General features: G+C 44.5%; 1 protein-coding gene and 1 long non-coding RNA gene across 2 annotated transcripts in view; one reads left to right on the top strand and one right to left on the bottom strand.

Moving 5' to 3' along the window:
* Positions 1–16,573, bottom strand: part of LOC112618697 — a 29,857-nt gene extending 13,284 nt beyond the window's left edge. Inside the window, exons 1-2 of the long non-coding RNA XR_003118114.1 lie at positions 16,400–16,573; positions 2,944–3,062 (exon numbers count right to left, since the gene is read on the bottom strand). This is a non-coding gene — a long non-coding RNA (uncharacterized LOC112618697). The remainder of the gene's footprint in view (positions 1–2,943; positions 3,063–16,399) is intronic.
* Positions 16,382–20,710, top strand: RTP2 (receptor transporter protein 2). The gene is made up of 2 exons (XM_025376069.1): positions 16,382–16,976; positions 19,955–20,710. The coding sequence occupies exons 1-2, from the start codon at positions 16,813–16,815 to the stop codon at positions 20,469–20,471; spliced, it is 681 nt and encodes a 226-aa protein (XP_025231854.1). The 5' UTR covers positions 16,382–16,812; the 3' UTR covers positions 20,472–20,710.
* The last annotated feature ends 274 nt before the right edge of the window (positions 20,711–20,984 follow it).

The raw sequence follows: 20,984 nt of genomic DNA, 5'->3' as shown, positions 1-20,984 counted from the left end.
ACTTTGGAAGGCCGAGGCAGGCAGATCACTCGAGGTCAGAAGTTCGAGACCAGCATGGCCAACATGGTGAAACTCCGTCTCTACTAAGAATACAACAATTAGCCAGGCGTGGTAGTGCAAGCCTGTAATCCCAGCTACTAGGGAGGCTGAGGCAGGAGAATAGCTTGAACCCAGGGGGTGGAGTTTGCAATGAGCCAAGATTGTGCCACTGCACCCCAGTCTGGGCGACAGAGTGAGACGCTGTCTCAAAAAAATTTAATAATAATAATAAGCTGTCTTGTGTTCTACCAGAGACATGCATTGGTAAGCACTAAGAGAATTAGAATGAGGAAGAGAAGCAGAGAAAAGCTGAACCCTGAAGAGTACTTGGGGCCTCATTAACGGCAGAGTTCCAGAACTAGGATGACCTTTCAGAAACTAGTTTTATGAAGCTTATAATTGTGTGGGGGTTTCTAGTCTTAGATTTCTAGGATAATCCATCCCTCTTATAACCACTTTATAGTGGGGTCACTGCCTCCATTTCTACACCACTGCCATTACTTGGACTGGCCTGTATGAGCCTATTTCCTGGAACCAAAAGAGCATAATTTACACACAGATAGCCACGCTTCTGGGGTGTTTGTCATTAGAAGGACCCTTACACTTCTTTGACTAGGCCCAAGCTTCTCTATAGTGGACGCCAAGGCATGCTGTAATCCCTCCAAGGTAGGAAACAAGATGTCATTTGCCCAAAATACTGTACCCAGTTGGAAAGGCAATGTTCCTCCCCCGCCCAGAGCAGAGACAGGAGGCTTCCAAAGGGTACACAGAAGCCCAGCCCTACCGTGGGCATGCTCCCCATTACATGACCTACAGCATCCAGAGCCTGCCTCCAGAGAAGAGAAAGCTTCAGCATTCACTAAGAAAGTGAACTTCTCTCGTTCTCTATGACTCATGGGAGAAAAAAAGAAAAAAATAATAACATAAAAAAGTGGCCTTCCAGAAAGACAGATGCCCAGGCAGGAGGACTTTGGAGTCTAGGAAAGGGACCTAGTGGGGTTTACAGCTCCCGAGTACTATATTGCTCCCAAACCTTTGGGGTCTAGCCCCTTATTAAATGAGGCTGATTCATTTAACCCCAGATGACAGCTGCTCAACGTATCTAAGAGATGAGTTTCCTGGGTCTTTCTTTCCCCTTAGGACCCCAAGAAGGCAGGTTGGGTATGTAAATACATATGGAGTTGGGATCACAGAATATTGTAACTGGAGAGAGCTCAGTGATAATAATTTCTTCCACAGGCAAGGAAACCAGGCCTGAAAGGAAAGGTGACATGCTTGAGGTCACACCAAGAATTCTTATCAAACATCACCTGACTCCCAGTGAGGTTTGTAATGTGGTTCCAGCCCTTAAAGGGTTTGTAGTCAAAATCACAAAACAAACCACGGACATATATGGAAGGAAAATTACAAGGAAACACCAAAATATATAAAACTATGGCTAATAAATGATAGTCCTCAGTGAGAACATATGGGCACAAGGAGGGGAACATCAAACTCCGGGGCCTGTCGGGGAGCTGGGGTCTAGGGGAGGGATAGCATTAGGAGAAATACTTAATGTAGATAACGGGTTGATGGGTGCAGCAAACCACCACAGCACAAGTATACCCATATAACACACCTGCACATTCTGCATATGTATCCCAGAACTCAAAGTATAATTTAAAAAAATGATGTTCCTATGGATTCAGCATATCTTGAGAAGGGGCATGTTCAGAATGGCAAATTGTTCTTTCAGGGCAGTACAAGGTGGACAGCCTTGTTGAGCTGCTGGCCCATGGAGAGGCACTCTCAGGGTTTTCACGTGTCTCCCACTTGTTCTGTGGAACTTCAGTGCCTCCTTCCATCTGGACAGAGCTGTCCTTTGATGTCACCAGTAGGAGTCACCTCTAGAGGTGTATTAGTTTGCCAAGGCTGCTGAAACAAAGCACCACAAACTGAAATGGCTTAAACAATAGAATGTTATTCTCTCATGGTTCTGAAGGTTGGAAGTCCGAGATCAAGGTGTTGCCACTGTTGGTTTCTTTTGAGGGCTGTAAGGAAGAATCTGTTCCAGAGAAGAATCTGTTCCAGACTTCTCTCCTAGCTTCTGGTCATTTCCTGACAATCTAGCACTCTTGGCTCATAGAAGTATCACCTCAATCTTTTCATCTTCACATGGTGTTTCTGTGTTTGTGTCTCTGTATCCAAAGTTCTTCCCTTTTTATGAGGTCATCACTTGAGTTAGATTAAGACCCACTCTAATGACCTCAACTTAACTAATTATATGTGCAATGACCCTGTTTCCAAATAAGGTCACATTCTAAGGTACTAGAAGTTAGGACTTCAACATATGAATTTTGTGGGGACATGATACAACTCAACAGAGGCTGTTTATGGGAAGAAAGATGAGGAAAAAGGCTCTCAGAAAAGGTACCACCCCAGCTTCTTGTTTGCACTTTCTTCTAGCTGTCAAAGACTCAGGGAGTTGAGATTTGGAAAGCCTTCTCATTGCCAGTAGGCTTTATACTCACGGTCTCAATTACCCTCATGACAACTCACTGAAGTGGGTTTCTCTTATCTCTTACAGATGAGGTGAATGGGGAACAAGAAGGTCATGGCACTTGGCTAAGATCAGGCAATACGTCTCCTCTTCTTTCTTTAGTTAGTTTTGTCTTTTATGTCACTGGTGGGTCTCTGTCCAAAAGAGCACAACAGAACAAAATAATTGTGCTCCGTGAACCACACTTTGATCATGCAGATGGGAGAAAACTCTAGATCCAGGTAGGTCTTTATGAAATAGGAATCACCAAGAATTTACATACCAGACCATCGTAGGCTTGATAAAAACCCCTTAACAAGAACTGAAGACTTTAACATTATTATAGTTAATCATGTCTTGAATAATCATGGAATATTTGAGCTTACCCCACTAATGGTCTCATCCAGCAGTTCTGGACCATAGGGAGCTTTCAGACCTTCTGCTGCCTGCTCTCCAGGTGATTCTGACTTAGAACCAGGAGTGAGAATTCTGATCAAATCCAACTCTACCATAAAGGAAAGGAAGCCAAATAACATTAAGCAAAGAAATTCTATGAGGACTAGGGCACAGCTCCCCCAAAGCCTATGTCAGTATTAGTTCCTCGGAAATAATACTACCATGATTTCCTATTTCCAGAAACCTTAGTGCTGCCACTAAATGGTTACCTTCTTCATATACATTCATATGTCTGATTACTTCTTTGGCACAACCCTGGAGGGGGGAACCTTGTATCAATGAACAGGAATTATAAACAGGAAGAACTCAGCCTGATAGAATAAAGGATGTCCTGCTATCTAAAGGTGGAACGGGCTTTGAATGAGCATCCGAACTCATCACTGAAGGCGATTTAAGTTCAAGATGCGTGGTGAGTTGTCAGCAATCTTGGCTTACAGGGAGGGCTGGATTAAATGACTCTAAGGTCCCTTTCAAACTTGAGACTATACAAGATCCTATCCCATTTAGAAACTGATTTTGATCATGGCGAGGAATTCAGATTGTGTGTTTCCTCCTAGGAGTCTCAGGACGGAAGGGCCATGGAAGTTTAGGGGCCATTTGCGGAGGAGTGGATGGTTCCTGTAACCTGAATTGACCTGCACTCCAGGGACCAAGTTGTGTCTTTGTTTTTTTGTTGGTTTGTGTGTTCTTTTTTTCCTAACGTACAGGCTTACAGTTTCATACATATCATTTTCTGATAGTGAGGCTATAACCTCACATCCCATCATTTCTACCTGGTGCACCCTATTCTTCAGTCACATGGAGAAGCTCACCATTTCCCAAACCTGGGAGGCTTCAGTGTCTTTGCAAACACCAAGACCCCTGCCTAGCAAGTCTCTTTGCTCCATTTACCCTCCCTTCAGTCCCTCTCTTCTTCCAGACTGTGAATTTCTTCAGCCTGAGCAACTGTGAGCATCTGTACAAGTTTGTCGAGTGACGAAGTAAAGGAGTGAGCGCCTGATTACCGGTTCCTGTTGGTCCCTGCTTTCTCTGAGGCTGTTCTACTGGTGCAGTCTAGCAAATAGCCACAAGGTGGCAGGGTAGACTAAGCCGTGAAGGCTGCAGGTGCCACTTTTTCTGGCTCCAGGGAAGTAGGAAGGTATAAATGGGACCAGTGCTATTTTTTGAGTTGATTTCCTATGCCTTTGTACCTATTCTCTTTCTAAATCCTTTTCGTCATCTCAGCAGAGCCATTCGACAGAATTGACTGGGGGGCTCTGGCCCCCAAATCTTTCTTTCGGACATCTACTTGAATGTGTGTAAAATTCCACTCTGAATCATTCCTTTGGGGATCAAGAATTTCCAGTTCTTCTTGAAAATGTAAGGGGTTATATCTCAATTCTTGGGCAAAAGAGGTCAATTCCTAGTAGAACTGTGGAGAGAGGCAGGGGTTTATGATATGACACTAATCTAGTGTCTAGTATAACAAAACTTTACAAATCACAAAAGCCTTTCATCTCCAAGGGTTCACTTAATCCTCACCACAGTCTCGCCAGTTAAGGAAGCAAGATATCCCATTTGGCAGATGACAAAACTGAGGTTCGGAGAGGAGGGCCTAACAACATCTGGCAAGTGGGTGAGGGCTGGGAACAGACCATTTGCCTTCAGACTTGCTGTCAGACACTCAGCTAGCACAGGCAGTAACTTTGTGTGTCAGTGGGTGAATTAACAAAAAGGTACACCTATCTTTGTGAGGCAGGAGAATAGGGTCTGGAGACAGAGAACCTAAGGCCAATTTGCACTGGTTTCCTAGAACTGAATGAAAAGGAAAATCCTGGACCGGGCGTGGTGGCTCAAGCCTGTAATCCCAGCACTTTGGGAGCCCGAGAAGGGCGGATCACGAGGTCAGGAGATCGAGACCATCCTGGCTAATACGGTGAAACACCGTCTCTACTAAAAAAAATACAAAACACTAGCCGGGCGAGGTGGCGGGCGCCTGTAGTCCCAGCTACTCGGGAGGCTGAGGCAGGAGAATGGCGTGAACCTGGGAGGCAGAGCTTGCAGGGAGCTGAGATCCGGCCACTGCACTCCAGCCTGGGCCACAGAGACTCCATCTCAAAAAACAAAACAAAACAAAACAAAAAAGGAAAACCCCCCCACCTCTTCACACCCAAGTAACAAAAGGATCAGAGGCTACTCCCTTTGCAACCTGCTCCCCCAACCCCTCCTGCTTTTCTGCCTTGCAGATTAAAAATGAAAGTACGTCTGATTGGTCCCCTCCTGCAACCAATCAGACTGATTGTAGGCCTACTCTTCACTTGCATAGGAGTGTAACTTTGTAACTTCACTTCAGCCTCCGATTGGTCACCTCCCATGACCAATCAGATTGATTATGAGCCACTACTTCATTTACATAGGGTGTGAATCAAGTAACCAATGGGAAGCCTCTAGAGGGGTATTTAAAGCCCAGAAAATTCTGTAACCAGCGTTCCTGAGGTGCTTGCTCAAGCCCATTGTTGCTTTGTGGAGTATACTTTCGTTTCAATAAATCTATGCTCTCTTTGCTTTATTCTTTCATAACTTTGTATGTTTTGTCCATTTCTTTGTTCAAAATGCCGAGAACCTGGACACCCTCCTCTGGTAACGTTTGTCTATCCCTGAGCACAGCTTTTTCAACTCACAACAGTGTAAGAAGAAAATTTAGGCTTTTAGGGTTGGTATTCTCTTAGGGTCGAAATTGTAAATTCTGGGCGTGGACAGAGAGGAAGCCACTGGGACATGCCATGGCGCTCACCACCTGCATCACAGTGTAGGCCGGTGTCCGTGGACGGCTGATGCCTAGGCTGTGGGCTGGGTGCATCTCAATCCCCTCCCTGTTCCCCTTCAGTACTGAAGGCCTGAGTACTGAGGCATTGTGTACTGAGTACTGAGCATTGTTCTCCTGATGACACTCAATGACTCTGGGTAGTTGTGGGTGGGAGACAGCATCAAGTCTCTGCTGTCCTAGGCCCTGCCACAGTAAGACCCAGAGCAAACAGCTTTCGCCTTGACTGAAGACCAGACTCTGCATTTGACCAGCTACCGTCCCTGGGCCTCAGCTTCTGACTGCAAATGCGAAGACTGTATAGGATAATCTTCAAGACTCCTTTTGGAAACAGTGACAAGGACTTTTCTGGTCAAAGTAACTGAGTGATGGAGGTAGGAGATTGCTCTCACTCGGGGCGTTCTGGGAATATAAACCATTCGTTGAGACCACAGAGTTCTAATTGCTGGGGGTCAGTCCATTCTCATCTATTGTTCCCAAGTTTTCCTGCATCCACGAGACCAACACGCATGGATTCGGGACTTAGGGTTTTCTTATTCATACCTCCCGATATTTTCACAATTCGAAAGGAGCGAACAAAATGACACTAGTTATCAGAAATTAATTCATTTTTCAACTCACAAAGGGCTCAAAGTTCCTCTACGTGTAACAATATGGAACTTGGCTGAGATACACTTTGTCTTTTTAAAAATTGTATCTATTGTTCTGAATTTAATTTCAAAATTAATATGTGTTAAATATACATAAAAACTTGAAAAACAGCTATGACAAAACGTAATATTTATTATTCACCATATGCCAGGATAATTTAGAAGTTTTTTAAATTTTTAAATAGCTATGGATTCACAAAAAGTTACAAAAAATAGTGTCGAGAGGTCCTGTGTACCCTTCTCCAAGTTTCCCTCAATGGTAAGGTCTTACCTAACGATAGCACAATATCCAAACCAGGAAGTTGACACAGTGGGTATAATCCACAGACCTTATTCAGACTTAACTCGTTTTACATGCACTCGTGTGTATGTGTATGTGCGTATGTGTGCGTGTGTGTTTCTATGCAATTTTGCTGGATTTGTAGATTCACACAGGCACCACCCCAATCAAGATATACAACGGTACTATCACACCGAAGACAATTTGTGCTACCTTTTTATCGTCATCCTGTTTCCCTCCCTTCATCTCTAACCTCTGGCAACCTCTGATCTGTTCTCTACCTCTATAACTTTGTCTTTTTGAGAATGTTCTATAAATGGAATGTATAATGTAAGTAGAAAAATAATATTAAATAACATTTATTGAGCACTCACTATGTGCCAAGAACTGTTTTTGGTTCTGTGCAAGTATGAGCTTATTTGATCCTCTCCGGAACCCACTGCAATAGTCTGTTTTATTTTTCTTACTTTACAGATGTGGAGACTGAGATCATCACCCAATTTTATGCAGCCAGTCATTGGCAGAGCTGAGAGGAAAATCTAGATCTGGCTCTAGAGTCTGAGGTTGTAATTAACATATTATCTCTCTAAATTGATTCAGCATAAACGTTTAAAAATTAAATACAGAAAATCATAATTAAGAAAGATCAACAGTTGCCTTAGAAAACTTCAGTGTATTGGTGCCATACAGACCACATTCTCTAAGAACAGTGCTGTTAAGTTAGAAATCAGTAATGAAAAGGGAACTGGAAAAATTCCACTTGTTTATACATTTTTTAAAAAATTCCCTCGAAACAACTCATGGGTCAAACAAGGAAAGCTGAGAGTTTCCTTCTAACAGAAGAGCAGTGGGTTCCCTAAAGGCATAGTGCACGGTGCAGGTGTCGATTGCTTCAAGGCTGAAAAAAAAATAAAGGTGATACTATCTCTGCCCCAGACTGAATCCATGAGGGCAGGGACCATGTTTCAGTCATACCAGTAGCCTCAGAGCCTCACCTGACAAGGTGTTAATAGATGCTTACCGAATGCATTTAAAAATAGACTCCCCTGGACACTGCCTATATTCCTTGGATCCTAAAGTGCAGACCAAGCTGAAAGACTCTTTGAGCCATTGGAAGCAAAAGCACACCAAAACCAGGATAGAGATGCACAGAAACAGCAAAAGGGGTGGCTACGCGTATTAGGAGCAGTGAGTGCACTTTGCTTCACATGGTGCCTTTAGACATCCAAAATCGCAGCAGAGAATGGGGTTTTAGAGGTCAGCACCTTTGAAATTTCTAATTCGGCATCTAGAAAATTGATGCTCAGGATACTCAACTGATTTATCTAGGGTTATTACAAGTTTGAGATAAGAACCTGGGTCTCCTGACTCCCCATAGAGAGCTTTGTGCCAACAGTGGACCCTTGACATTGCCAGAGAATTTTGGCCTACGCTTTCAGGAATCCTCCAGTCGAAAACCCAGAAATGTTTGCAAAGGTTTTTGGGCTTTTTCTGAAATCCCATTTAGAGAGAATCATGGTGTATTAGTCAGCGTTGTCCAGATAAACGGAATTGATAGGATCTATATGTGGGGTGTGTATCTCTGTGTGTGTGTGTATGTGTATTTGTATGGTTCTCCATATATTTAGGTAATATATACACATATGTATATGTATATTGTATACATGCACGTATATATATATATATATATATATATAAACCTAAATATATGGAGAACCATACGTATCATATGGTTCCCAGGTTCTTCAGAGAAACAGAACCAATAAGATAGATATTTATGTGTGTGTGCTTGTACAGGATATACACATACACACACATATAATATATGTATTATATAAATTGTGTGTGTGGATATTTAGGAAGACATTTATTATGAGGAATTGGCTCATGTGATTATGGAGGCTGAAAAGTCCCACAGTCTTGCCAGCTGCAAGCTGAAGACCCAGGAAAGCCACTGGCATAGTTTGAAGGCCTGACAGCCAGAGAGCTAATCTTCTAGATTCTAGCCTGAGTCTCAAGGCCAGAGAACCAGGAGTTGAGGGTAGGAGATCAATGTCTCAGCTCAAAAGTCAGGCAGAGAGTGAATTCAACTTTCCTGCATTACCTTTTCGTTCTATTGAGGCCCTTAATGGATTGGATGATGCCCATCCACGCGGGGAGGGCCATCTGCTTTCCTCAATTCACCGGTTCAAATGGCTGATCTCTTCCAAAAACACCCTCACAGACACATCCAGAAATCGTGTCTGAGAAGGTATTTGAGCACCCCTTGGCCAAGTGAAGTGGACATAAAATTATTCATCACACACATGTTGCCAGTGCATGTCCTCACATCATGTTAACATTTTTTCAACTTTTAATGATGGTTCCTCCCTCTTTAGATAAACATTTTCACACAGAGAGAGTATGTATGTATGTATGTATGTATTTATTTATTTTGAGACAGAGTCTCATACTGTCACCCAGGCTGGAGTGCAATGATGTGATCTCGGCTCACTGCAACCTCCGCCTCCCGGGTTCATACAATTCTTCTGCCTCAGCCTCCTGAGTAACTGGGGTTACAAGTGTGCACCACCATGCCTGGCCGATTTTTTGTATTTTTAGTAGAGATGGGATTTCACTATATTGGCCAGACTGGTCTTGAACTCCTGACTTCGTAATCTGCCCACCTCGGCCTCCCAAAGTGCTGGCATTACAGGCGTGCCCACCAGAGACAGTATTTTAATATATTCCCAAGGTACTGCCTGTGCAGTGGAACATGCAAGCCACGGTGAGGTGCTGATGCCGATTTCAGATAGTGCTCAGCTAACAGAGGCTCACAAACAAGCTTCGAATCTATGTCTTACAAGCCATTGTGCACCAAACTTGGAAGATGTCAATGCCATGTAACTTTTTTAAACATTAGAGATCCTATAAAACACTGCAATGTTTTAAAAATCAAATGCATTTTTTAATCAAATAAATTCTAAATGTTTAACAATAGTAACTTGGAAAAAGTAGGTTAACAATAGTAACTTGGAAAAAAATAGTAACTTGGAAAAAACGAATGGCAGGGAGAGGTGGGGTGAAGAGGATATGGAACTTTCATTTAATAGTTAATATATTTTTGTATCATTTGACATTTTACAGTGAGTTTATTACTTTAAAAACTGTGCCTAGGTTCTACTCCTGGGAAGACAGGAAAAAAAAAAAAACAACAACAAAAAACTGGGCCTAGGGAATAGTTTAGTGGATAAATATGCATAGTCAGTAAGCCAGATTGTATGAGTCCAAATCCCGGAACTGTCACTTATTAACTATATGACCACTAGTAAATCACTTAACCTTTCTGAGTCTCGGTTTCCTCTTATCTAAATGGGGAAAATAATTATAGTATCCACCTCATAGGGTTATTGTGTGTGCTTAAATGAATTAATATACATAAAGTACTTAGAAAAACTCATAGTGCATAGTGAGGACTTTATCACCATTACCTTTTATTATAATTAAGGTATATTAAATTAAGGTCCACTCCTGCAACTAGTATTTAAGATGAGAAACTAGTCTGCTGTTTTTTTGCCCAGCTTCTGATGCCTCAAGAATCAGCTTGAAACTTTTGCTATTTCTTGCATCATACAAATTCTCTGGATAGAATGAGTTTGGTGTTGCCCATGACCAGCTTCCATCAATGGGTCCCCTTGGACATTGAAACCATTTTGGACTGAATCTTAAGAGTTTCTTCACCCACTCAGACTTCACTTAATTGCCTTTCAGGGCATGACACAGATTAAGTAACTGTTATGGCACCGGCACCAACAGTTGCTACTTTGTCATCACAGAGTTTACTCTTCACTGTAAATTATTTTCAAACTCCTTCTTTCCCCCTGCCTACCAGCATAAATCCACATTAAGATTTTTCTGTCTTCCTATAGCATGAAAAATCTAGGTAGGAGACTTAAGGCAATTTGGTAGATATAGCCCCTGGGTGTCTGTGTTCATTTGTCACATGCTGATGTACTACTGGAGACTTACAAACATCAGTGTATCTATTTCTTGTTCACATGTACCTTCATTGGGGGAAAATAGTCCATAGAAGGTTTATTGACAATAAAAATTCATTAAAAATTTAATATTCCAATTCTATTAATTACTTTTCAATATAAAACATTGTAAACTATTTTTCCATCTTCTCATGACACTTAGTCCAGTGGGCTTCAATTGGGAGTGTACAAAAGAGTATTCAATGGAGTGTTCTCGCTAGAGAGCACTTTTGGATAACGGAGTGAAGGTCCTTTTCACACCTCCTACAGAGGGATCTAGATTTGCAAAGAGCTAAGCGGATTAGAATTCACGGCAAGTGTGTCATGGAAACAGCATTTTTAGACACCAGCCAATTTATAGGGAAAAGGGAGAGAGAGCAATGTGCTTAAATAGCACGTTGTTGATATGCAAATACAATCATGTAGTTCAGGCCTAAAACGATTTAGTAATTTCACATCCCCTCTAAGGCAAAATCTTACTTTTCCCAGGACGTTAAAAACTCCTTCATAATCCAGGTCCCACATATCTCTCAGGCCTCCACTTCCATCGCTCTTCTGTGTGACCCAGATGTCCTAAATGATACGGAGTTTCAAGAATGATTCTGTATCACTTCATTTTCTAAGTCTTTGCCCATGCTTTCCCCTCCTTAGGGAAAAGCACCCCTTTAAAAAATTTTATTTAGTTGCCAATTGCTCATCCTGTAAGGGTTTGTCCACGTAACACTTCTTCTGTGGAAGCCTATTGACTTCCCTACCTGCTGTGATAACGCATGTTTTCCAAAGACCGTCACAACGGTACCTCCCGACTTGCATCTTCTTCTTACAACATAGCTTTGACCGTCCTCCTCTCCAAATGTGGGGTCTATGTTCCTTTACCTTGAATCTGGGCAATGGTGAAAGTGTTGCTCTGTGACTTTTGAGGGTAGCTCATGAAAGGAGGCACAGCTTCTGCCTGATTCTTTGGGGACACAAGCCCTTGGAACTCCACCAGCGTCCTGTGAGGAAGCCCAGGCTCCACAGAAAGGCCATGTGTAGATGTTTTGGCCCATAGTCCTAGCTGTGGTCCCGTCTCACAGGCAGCATCAACCTCCAGACATAGGAATGAATGAGCTTTGATATAATTTTTCCAAGAAGACCTAGTTTGCTGCTGTTGTTTTAATTGGAGAACGGTATTAGGAACCCAGATGTGCATGGTAGGTGTGTTCATTGTTACTGGGGCGGGTCATGTTTAAAGAAAGACTCACTCTGGCCAGGCTCAGTGGCTCACGCCTGTAATCCCAGCACTTGGGGAGGCCAACGTGGGTGGATCACAACGTCAGGAGTTCAAGACCAGCCTGGCCAACGTGGCGAAACCCCATCTTTACTAAAAATACAAAAATTAGCTAGGTGTGGTGGTGCGCATCTGTGATCCCAGCTGCTCAGGAGGCTGAGGCAGGAGAATCACTTGAACTCAGGAGGCGGAGGTTGCAGTGAGCTGAGATCATGCCATTGCACTCCAGCTTGCGTGACATAGTAAGAGTCTGTCCCAAGAACAAAGGAAAAAAGAAATATTCAGTCTGCGTGAGATGAAGTGAGGCATGCATTGGTACTTCATGTGCTCCCACTCTATATCCAAATTTAACTCTAATTGTTAGATGTTCTGGCTTGTAGTTGCGGCCATTTTCTTGTTTCACTAACAATGGATCTTTCTCTTTTAAAATTATTTTTATTCTTGTCAGTGGATTTTCTTGCAGCGTTCTCTCTTTCCAAGCTTTTCTTACATTCACCTCGGGACTTTGCAAGAAACGTAGCTTTCTAACTATAGCGTCTATAAGCATATATCAAGAAAGCTCAAATTTCCTGAGAAATATACAGATCTGCATCTCATATGCTTTGTGTTACATCTCATGTAAAACGTCTTCGTTTAACATCTTTGTTTTACATCTCGTGTAAGATCTGCAACTCATATGCTTCGTTTTACTATTAAACCTGCCTGCCTTATCCTTGGGAGTGAGAAACATTTTTATAGTGTGTAGATCTGCTCTTTCCAATTGCTTGACAACTGGGGAAATAAATTGAAGTGTTTCTAGCATATTTAACTTAACTCTAAGCAAAGCCTGATCATTTTGGGCCTGTGACTCCTATCGACTGCGTATCTTCTGTTTCCAATGTCAGAGCTAAGTGGTCTGTTTAAATCTTTACTGGGGGCTTTTAACTGCCTGTTTATGTAATATCTATGTAATGTTTGTCCAATTTTATGCACTTGAACACTTTTATCTTCATTTTTGGATAAGAAAAAAGGAAAGTCAGTATCCAGCCTTAAGGGTAAATACAATACTAATGAGTGTATTAGTCCTTTTCCTCCTCACTCCCATATAAATTGAAGTACGCAGTCAATTCTGCATATGGAAAGTCTCCAAGAAAGTTAACTGAGCTCAGTGTTGGGGCCAAACAGCCTTTCTGACTGCTCATCGAGAAATCCCCATCAGTATTTGGAAGGTGACCTGGTTCCTAAAGATAGACACTCAAGGTAAAATTAGTTCTATTTATAGTAAAAGACTTGCCTCAGGAATGGACTCAGCTTTAATGGGTCCTTTCCTTGTGTGAATTGGTATCTCCTGGAAAGTGCTGGAACTACACACGTTCTCCTGGGTAAATGTGGGTTTAAAAGGAAAGATACGTATTTTTTAAAATCTGCCCAGGATATTGACCCCAGCACTGTCATTTTTAGAATGGATGCTTTAAAAGCTGCCATAATCTATCTCATGCTCCCTTTTCACCCTGCCTTGATGGCTGGGAGTGTCCCAGAGAGGAGTCATGGCTATTTTTGTGTGTGTTGAGCCTTAGCTCAGCAGAAACTAACAGGTTCTCTGAGTATACCTAAGGAACTCTGAAGAAGGTCCTCAGCCTCTTGGACAGAAGCAGCATAGGCTGTACCCGCTGAAAGTGCCCCCAGACCCTCTATATTCTTCCTTCCTAACTCAACCCCCATCTCTTTTTTTTTTCTCCCTTGCATGGAGTACACCCTATTTCCATCTGTTTTTTTATTTATTTACATCCCATAAATAGTGTGATAATTCTGCAGCAAATCTCTACGTAGGATAATAAGGCCCTGAAAAAAGGTAAGTAGATATGGCCACTCTTAATACAGACTCCAGAGCCTTTGGGGTACTGGGAAGCACAGCACGTAGAATTTGGACCCTTGGACATCAGCAGAAACAGAACGTCATCTGCCTGCAGTTGCTCCGGTTGCTGCCAATTAATAAAAGGGCAGCATGAAGTCTTCCTGGGATGTTGTTTCTACACTATGCGCCATATTAGAGAGCCACGGACTGCTCTATGTGGCCTCCCCTGAGATTCAGAGATCAGCTCCCACCCAAAGAGTGCGAGCTTGGACCATGCTCTCGCCAAGTGCTACAACCTGGGGATGGAGAGGCCTTCCTAATATCGCTTGAAAACACTCCCCAGGGGATCTTGGATTCGCCCTATAGCATCGTCTATGGTTCTTTGAATTGCAGAGAGACAGGAGAAGATAGGACATAGCTTGCATTTGTCCTGGATCTATTTCCTGGGAAAGGCATATTATAAACCACTTGCTCATTTTACTCAATCTTCTTTTTTTGTTTTTCATTTTTGGCCTCCAGTAGCCTGTGGGACAACATATTGCATCAGTAACAATGGCTGGCAGTAGAAGGGATCCTTCCCAGGACTGGAGCAGGTGGAGAGCAAATTTGTCTCCTCAAGAACATGTATTGAAATCTGAGGCAGAGGTATATATCGTTTTCCAAACTCCCTAGATGATTTCGATGTACACACCTTTTCAACTCTTCATTACTTTGTCATTTTAGGCTCCACACTGGCATTTCTTACATTACTCTAATAAGTAAAATTTGAATAATAAATATTTTACAAAGCTCTTCATTAACCTGCACTCCAAATTGAAGGGGAGAAGTCATTCTTTTATCCATCCTCTCCCCCTTGCTGATTTGTTTGCAGAATACAGGTGCACAGTATTTTATTTTACAAAGAAATAACGATTTCTTTATTTGAAAAAGTACTACCTAAATAAAAGATGTATAATGAAGTTGCCAGAGTGTGATGTGGCCACAGCTGTACACAATATACATTGGTAAGCTCTTAAATCGTGGGATCTGGAATAACATAGTGCCATTCACGGAAAATTGAAGTACTAATTGTGCTCATCGATTGTATGAAAAGTGAAAACGGTGCTGTTATACAGAAAGATGAATTATATTGCTCTCTGCTTAGAGAGCTGCTATGCTAAATTAAACCTGACACTAAGCCTAAGGGGATTGCATCATTTGAGGGCAAAAAAAAAAAAAAAAAAAAACACACAACAGGTAAACCCTGACAATTCTCATCCTCTTTCTGTTTTTCCTTTATTGCCATTTGTTCTGGGAACAAGGGTATAATATTTCTCAGAAGTTCATTCCTGGCACAAGGGTCTAGGCCAGGCCATAAGCTCATCTCAGCTTCATTCAATTCCCGGCCATTCATGGATCCCTCTGTCTCACCTGGTCTGGTAACTGGCTTCTGAGGGAATCCCCCTGTGAGGTTTGAGCTACCCAGTCCTGAGAGCTTGGCCCAGTAATTTTCCATTTCTAGGCCTCAGTTGTCTTAATTCAATGTCAAGAAATTTTGGTTAAGAAATGAAGAGTTGAAGAAACAAATCAGATTTTTAAAAATAAAAGAGCTCTTCTAGAGCTACCAATCAATGGTTCTAAGACAATTGTGTCCTTTCTGAGGTCTTTAGCACAAAGCCACTAGAGTAACACATTTTCATTTCAAGAGAGAATCCAGTGACATTGCCCCTGACCTCACCCTTCCAGAAAACCATTTGGCAACTCAACACCAAGAGCTTCTGGTTCTTAGCAACCTATTTCACTTCTTGATGCTGTTTACTGTTGAAACTCCGCATGTCCAGGGATCCAGGTTAAAGAATTATAAGATGATTACAGCTGGAAGTTGGACCAAAGCTAGAGTAAGCAGCCACATGCCTGGTCTTTTCCATGCTCAAGGCTACCTCCCTTCAGGTGACCATCTCTTCACCTGGATTACCAAATTTGAAATCAAATTCCCCTCTAGTCTCTAAAGAATTTAAATTGGGCATCACAGAGCTATGGATGCTCTCTTGCTCCAGCTTAGCAGCAATGGAGGCAGCAGGAGCCTGCAGCACAGAACAAACTCACTCCTCCAGTAGCCGCCTTAGCCTGGCTTGGGACCAGGAACTGAATATGGGCTGTAACAGTTCTATGGTGCTATGAATCTGAAATGTTATTACTGTGTTTTTCATGGCATGTGAAATTACATTCTAGCTCACCAACTGGTCTGAGATTGCCCTCGACAAAGAGATGTTACTTCTCACTCAATTCCCTGTTAGGAGCACAATAGTACTAAAATAAATAAACAGATGAGCTTGGTTCAGAAGGCCTAGATCTGAATCTTGGATGAGTCACTTAGGGGTTGCATAACCTTCAGTTTCCTGATCTGATCTGCGTTGGCCAGCACACAGGTCAAGCAGTTTGTGCTAGACACACGGTAAGTGATGGTCACAGCACATCAGGGGGTGTGGAAGCAGCAGGCTCTGCCTTTCCCTGTCCCTCATTTCTCTTTGACTTCCTAGGGTGTCATAGTTACTATAGCACACGATGTGGAGAATGCTAGAAGAACAGTTGGGTGGAGCAGGGCCACCAAATATCCTTGCCTCCTGGAGACCTCTGGAAACCCCAGTGAGTGTGGTCTGAGGTTGGGGCCTCCCACCATGCTTGCTCCTCTCAGTCCTACCCAGCGCTGCCTCTCAAGCCTAGCTCAGGGCCCTGAAACTCCCCCTTGGGGCTTCCCTTCTCCCCAGCCCTCCCTCTTGGTGCCCTTCCTGGCTACCATGGTAACAGGTTCCAGGGTAACAAAGGAGGGAGCTGGGTCCTGTTTCCTCCCAGTCCTGCCAATAAGGATTCTCAGATCTTAGACACTGAATTGTCACGCACCTAATCGTGCTGTTTCTGTGTTCTCACCAGGGCTGAGCTCGAACTGCCACCTCTGCCAGCAGGACCATGTGTACCAGCTTGACCACTTGTGAGTGGAAGAAAGTCTTCTATGAGAAGATGGAGGTGGCAAAGCCTGCAGACAGTTGGGAGCTCATCATAGACCCCAACCTCAAGCCCAGTGAGCTGGCCCCTGGCTGGAAGCAGTATGTGGAGCAGCATGCCTCAGGCAGGTGAGAGGCTCAGTGGGGAGGGACCTTGAAGACAGCCCATGGGTCACAGCTGTGGGGTATTTTCCAAGGAGAGATAGAGCCCCGTCCCTGGGGCAGGCTCATTCTGGTGTTAGCTCAGATGGGGGAAAAAAAAGAACAGCCAGCTGGGTCACAGAGTTCTTGGTTTTAATCCTAGCAATACCACTAACTTCCTGGGTGACCCTGAGCAAATTATGGTCTATCTTTTGGTCTTAGTTGTCCACATTAAATGAAGAGCTGTAATATCTTCTACGTCCCTGCAATCTCTGACATTTAAAGAGTGAGTTGGAACTAAAGGAAGGAAGCTATGAGTTCCATTGGGGAAAGCCTTAACCTAGAAGTTGGGGGATGTGGGGGGTGTAGCTATGCTCTGGTCCTAGATATGTTTAGTGAATTAATCCAAATTGATCTGAATACAGAAATATTTATTGACCACCTGCTATGTGCTATGAACTGGCTATATACAGCTAAGTAGCCCTGTAAACTTGGCAAGTCTGTTTCCCTTTCTGGCTCTCTGTTTTTATATTTACAAAATGAGGGGGTTGGTCTTAGATAATCGATCCTACCCACTCTAGCTCTATTATTTATGTACCTGTGATAAAAAGATTTAACTTTGAGCAAAACCTTCTTTAGGAACTTAGAGCCCATGGTCCCACCCTTTATAGGAACTGCACATCCAACGCAGTGCAAAGAGTCCTTGAGGCCAAGGGGACAAGGCCGTCTAAAGTCCACATGCCTTTCCTCCTTTTAGATCATGATTTGGGACTGGGACTACAGAAATCCCTGCCCAAACTACTTCAAGTCTTGTGGTAGTTTGGGCAGGGATTTCGGTAGTCCCAGTCCCAAATCATGATCTAAAAGGAGGCCATCTGTAGGGTCTGTGCAGGCCTTTTCCCTGTGTCCTTTGATTCAAGAGAGGCCAATAGGTTACTGTGATTTGGAGATGTAGCCAGAACACGGACACAAAGGCTGGGCTGTTCACACGTGTATGTGTTTGAAGCTTCTCGTGGTACAGAATGGTGCTGAGGATGGGAACAGAGGAGGCAAGATGTGGGTGGGGAGCTCACATTTGTACTCTTGCCCCAAGACCTGGAATTATTGGAGTAAACCTGGCTTGTGAAAAAAAAAAAAAAACACAAGAAAGCCAGAGGTTGGCTGATTCATGTCAGTTCCATCAATTCAAGAAGCATCTGTTGGGTACCTATTATGTGCTGGGCACTGGCTCTGCCTCTAACTACCGGTGTGTACATGGATGCCTCTCTTACTATCTGTGTGTCAGTCTCTTCTCAGTGAAATAAAGGGCTGACTAGATGCTTCTTAAGCTCCCCTGTCCCCAGATCTGATATTTTTGAATTTAAGATGTGAGGCCTGGTTTGATGGAGGTGAAGCAACTCTGAGTTGGCTTGATGTAAAAAGGTGTAGAAGGAGACTGAAAATATACAGCATTTGAACTGCCTGCTGGGAGAGATGGCAGAGGCCTGGAAACTTGAGTGCCTGGGATCCAGAGTTTAGGGGCTGAGCTCAGCAAACTTATGTCTCCTCTTGCCTCAGGGATAAGCTCCTCTTACTCCTGGCTGGTGACTTGTGGCTCCCAGCTGGCCTCAGGAAGGGCTGAAGAACTGTTGCCCATGAGCTTATTTGTGCACAGGTTCACTCTGTCTCTAAACAGTCAGATGCCCTGCAGCTCTCGCCCAGCACTGGGGGCAGGGTAACCTCTCCTGGTTCAGTACCAACTAGGTTCCTCTGACCTGCCAACCCCGCCTTGGGCCATTCTGGGTACTGTTCTATGCTCATGTGATCAGGCTTTCAAGGGTCAGGGACTGGCTTGGCCTCGTCTCTATCCCACAGCCTAGGTTGAGTGGTGTTTGGCATATGGTAGGTGTTGAGTGGTGTCTGTTGGATTGAATTGAGTTCCTCATCAGAAGTCCTTCAAGGCCATCATACAATGGATCCAGACAGGGCCAGTGATGAGGTCAGGGTCAGCTCAGTGGATGGACTGCCCGTGAAGCCTCTGTAACAGAGGCCTGGAGGAGGTTCATCTCAGGGAAGGAAAGAACTGCCCTGGAGGTAAGGAGGTGCATCACTGAAGTATGCAGGCAGTGGTGGGGTGGAATGAGTGGGGCTGGCCTAGATGAGCCCCAGGCTACCACCCACCACACTTCCTGAGGTTGGGACTCTAGAAAACCCAGGTTAGGCCAAGTGGCCTGTGTGCATGTAAGAGAGAGAGACAAAGCATGTGTGCGTGTGTCTGTGTGTGTGAGGAGTGGCAATGGGAATGAGTACCCACTTTTCCAGTCCCCACTGCAGGGCTAGAGGGGGATCTAGAGATGACTTGTCAAGAGACTGGGGAGCGTTCTTTGTGAAGATGTAGTAACTAAACTTGGTAGTTCCTCCCAAAGCCAGTTGATCCTACCCATCCCGTCATTCTCAGTGGCATACTGAGGACCTACAGTGTGCCAGGGTCTGTGCTTGGCACAAGTAGAGGCGTCTCTTCTCCCCAGAGTAAGCAAGATGCGTTAGATGGTGTATGTCATCCTTCTTATTAGAATTGCAGGAGGTCACAGAGGAAGGACCCTTATTGAACGCCAACACACTTCATTTCACACATGAGAAATGAAGCCCAGAGAGGGGAAATGACCCTACACAGCGCCCAGGTGCAAGACCTGAGTGCATTGGGCTCGGGGGTAGCTGAGACCGCAGGAGGCACGCTCTAGAGCACTGCTGGATGCCAGATGGCTTGGGCACTGGCTCCTGAGGATGCTGCTTGGGTCCCAGGGGTGCTCAACAGGAGGAGGCGATAGCAGGCAGGCCTTGGAGTGCTAATGAATTCACAGGGCAGTAAACACTCTGCCTCCATCTCCAAGCACGGGCACACAGGCCTTTTTCCCCCCTCAGAGCTCCTCAGGGCGGGCTGTCTCTGGGAGACCCACCTTCTCCACCCCTCCTTCTCCTCCCGGCAGGTTCCATTGCTCCTGGTGCTGGCACACCTGGCAGTCTGCCCACGTGGTCATCCTCTTTCAGATGCATCTGGACCGTGCCCGGCGGATGGGCTCAGTGCGCATGCGTGTCTTCAAGCAGCTGTGCTATGAGTGCGGCTCGGCGCGGCAGGACGAGTCCAGCATGCTGGAGGAGAACATCGAGGGCTTGGTGGACAACCTCATCACCAGCCTGCGCGAGCAGTGCTACGGCGAGGACGGTGGCCAGTACCGCATCCACGTGGCCAGCCGCCCGGACAGCGGGCCACATCGTACAGAGTTCTGCGAGGCCTGCCAGGAGGGCATCGTGCACTGGAAGCCCAGCGAGAAGCTGCTGGAGGAGGAGGCGACCGCCTACACATTCTCTGAAGCCTCCAAGCCGAGGGCCCAGGCGGGATCCGGTTATAACTTCTTGTCTCTTCGCTGGTGCCTCTTCTGGGCCTCTCTCTGCCTGCTCGTTGTCTACCTGCAGTTCTCCTTCCGCAGCCCTGCCTTCCTTTAGTGGAGCTGGTTAAGGGTGGGAGAGGACACATGGGCTTGAGAGTGGGGAGGACACAGTCTGATCTTGATCCTGCTGCAGATTCAACATATGACTGGACAGCCCGGTCACCTCTCTGGGCCTCAGTTTATGCATCTGTGGAATGAGGGGATTGCATTAGAAGATATGTAATGATTCTTTCATTGGATGTGGCAATAAAGGGGGGAAGGGGAAAAGGGTGTAATAAAGGTTTTAGAGCTTGCCAAGATTGGTGCTAGTACTAAGTCAACAAGGAGGGACCTGCTTCCTTTCCCTCCTCCACCTCCATCTCTACCTCTCCTTATGCTTCATTTCCATATATCATCCCCCATTATGACCCCATTAGATTCTGTCTTAACCCTGCCTCATCCTCAAACTCACATTCAGCTGCCTCTGCCCATCCTGGTTTGCTTCCTTTTGGAGAGGGCAGTGGCCCCATTCAAGGCTTAGGGACAAGGTACCTGGTCCTCTCCTGGAAAGCCTGCTCCCATCGTTCTG

The sequence above is a fragment of the Theropithecus gelada genome, chromosome 2, assembly GCF_003255815.1.
Source record: "Theropithecus gelada isolate Dixy chromosome 2, Tgel_1.0, whole genome shotgun sequence".
Lineage (NCBI taxonomy): Eukaryota > Metazoa > Chordata > Mammalia > Primates > Cercopithecidae > Theropithecus > Theropithecus gelada.
The sequence above is the reverse complement of the archived record's forward strand: the minus strand, read 5'-3'. Positions and strand labels throughout refer to the sequence as shown.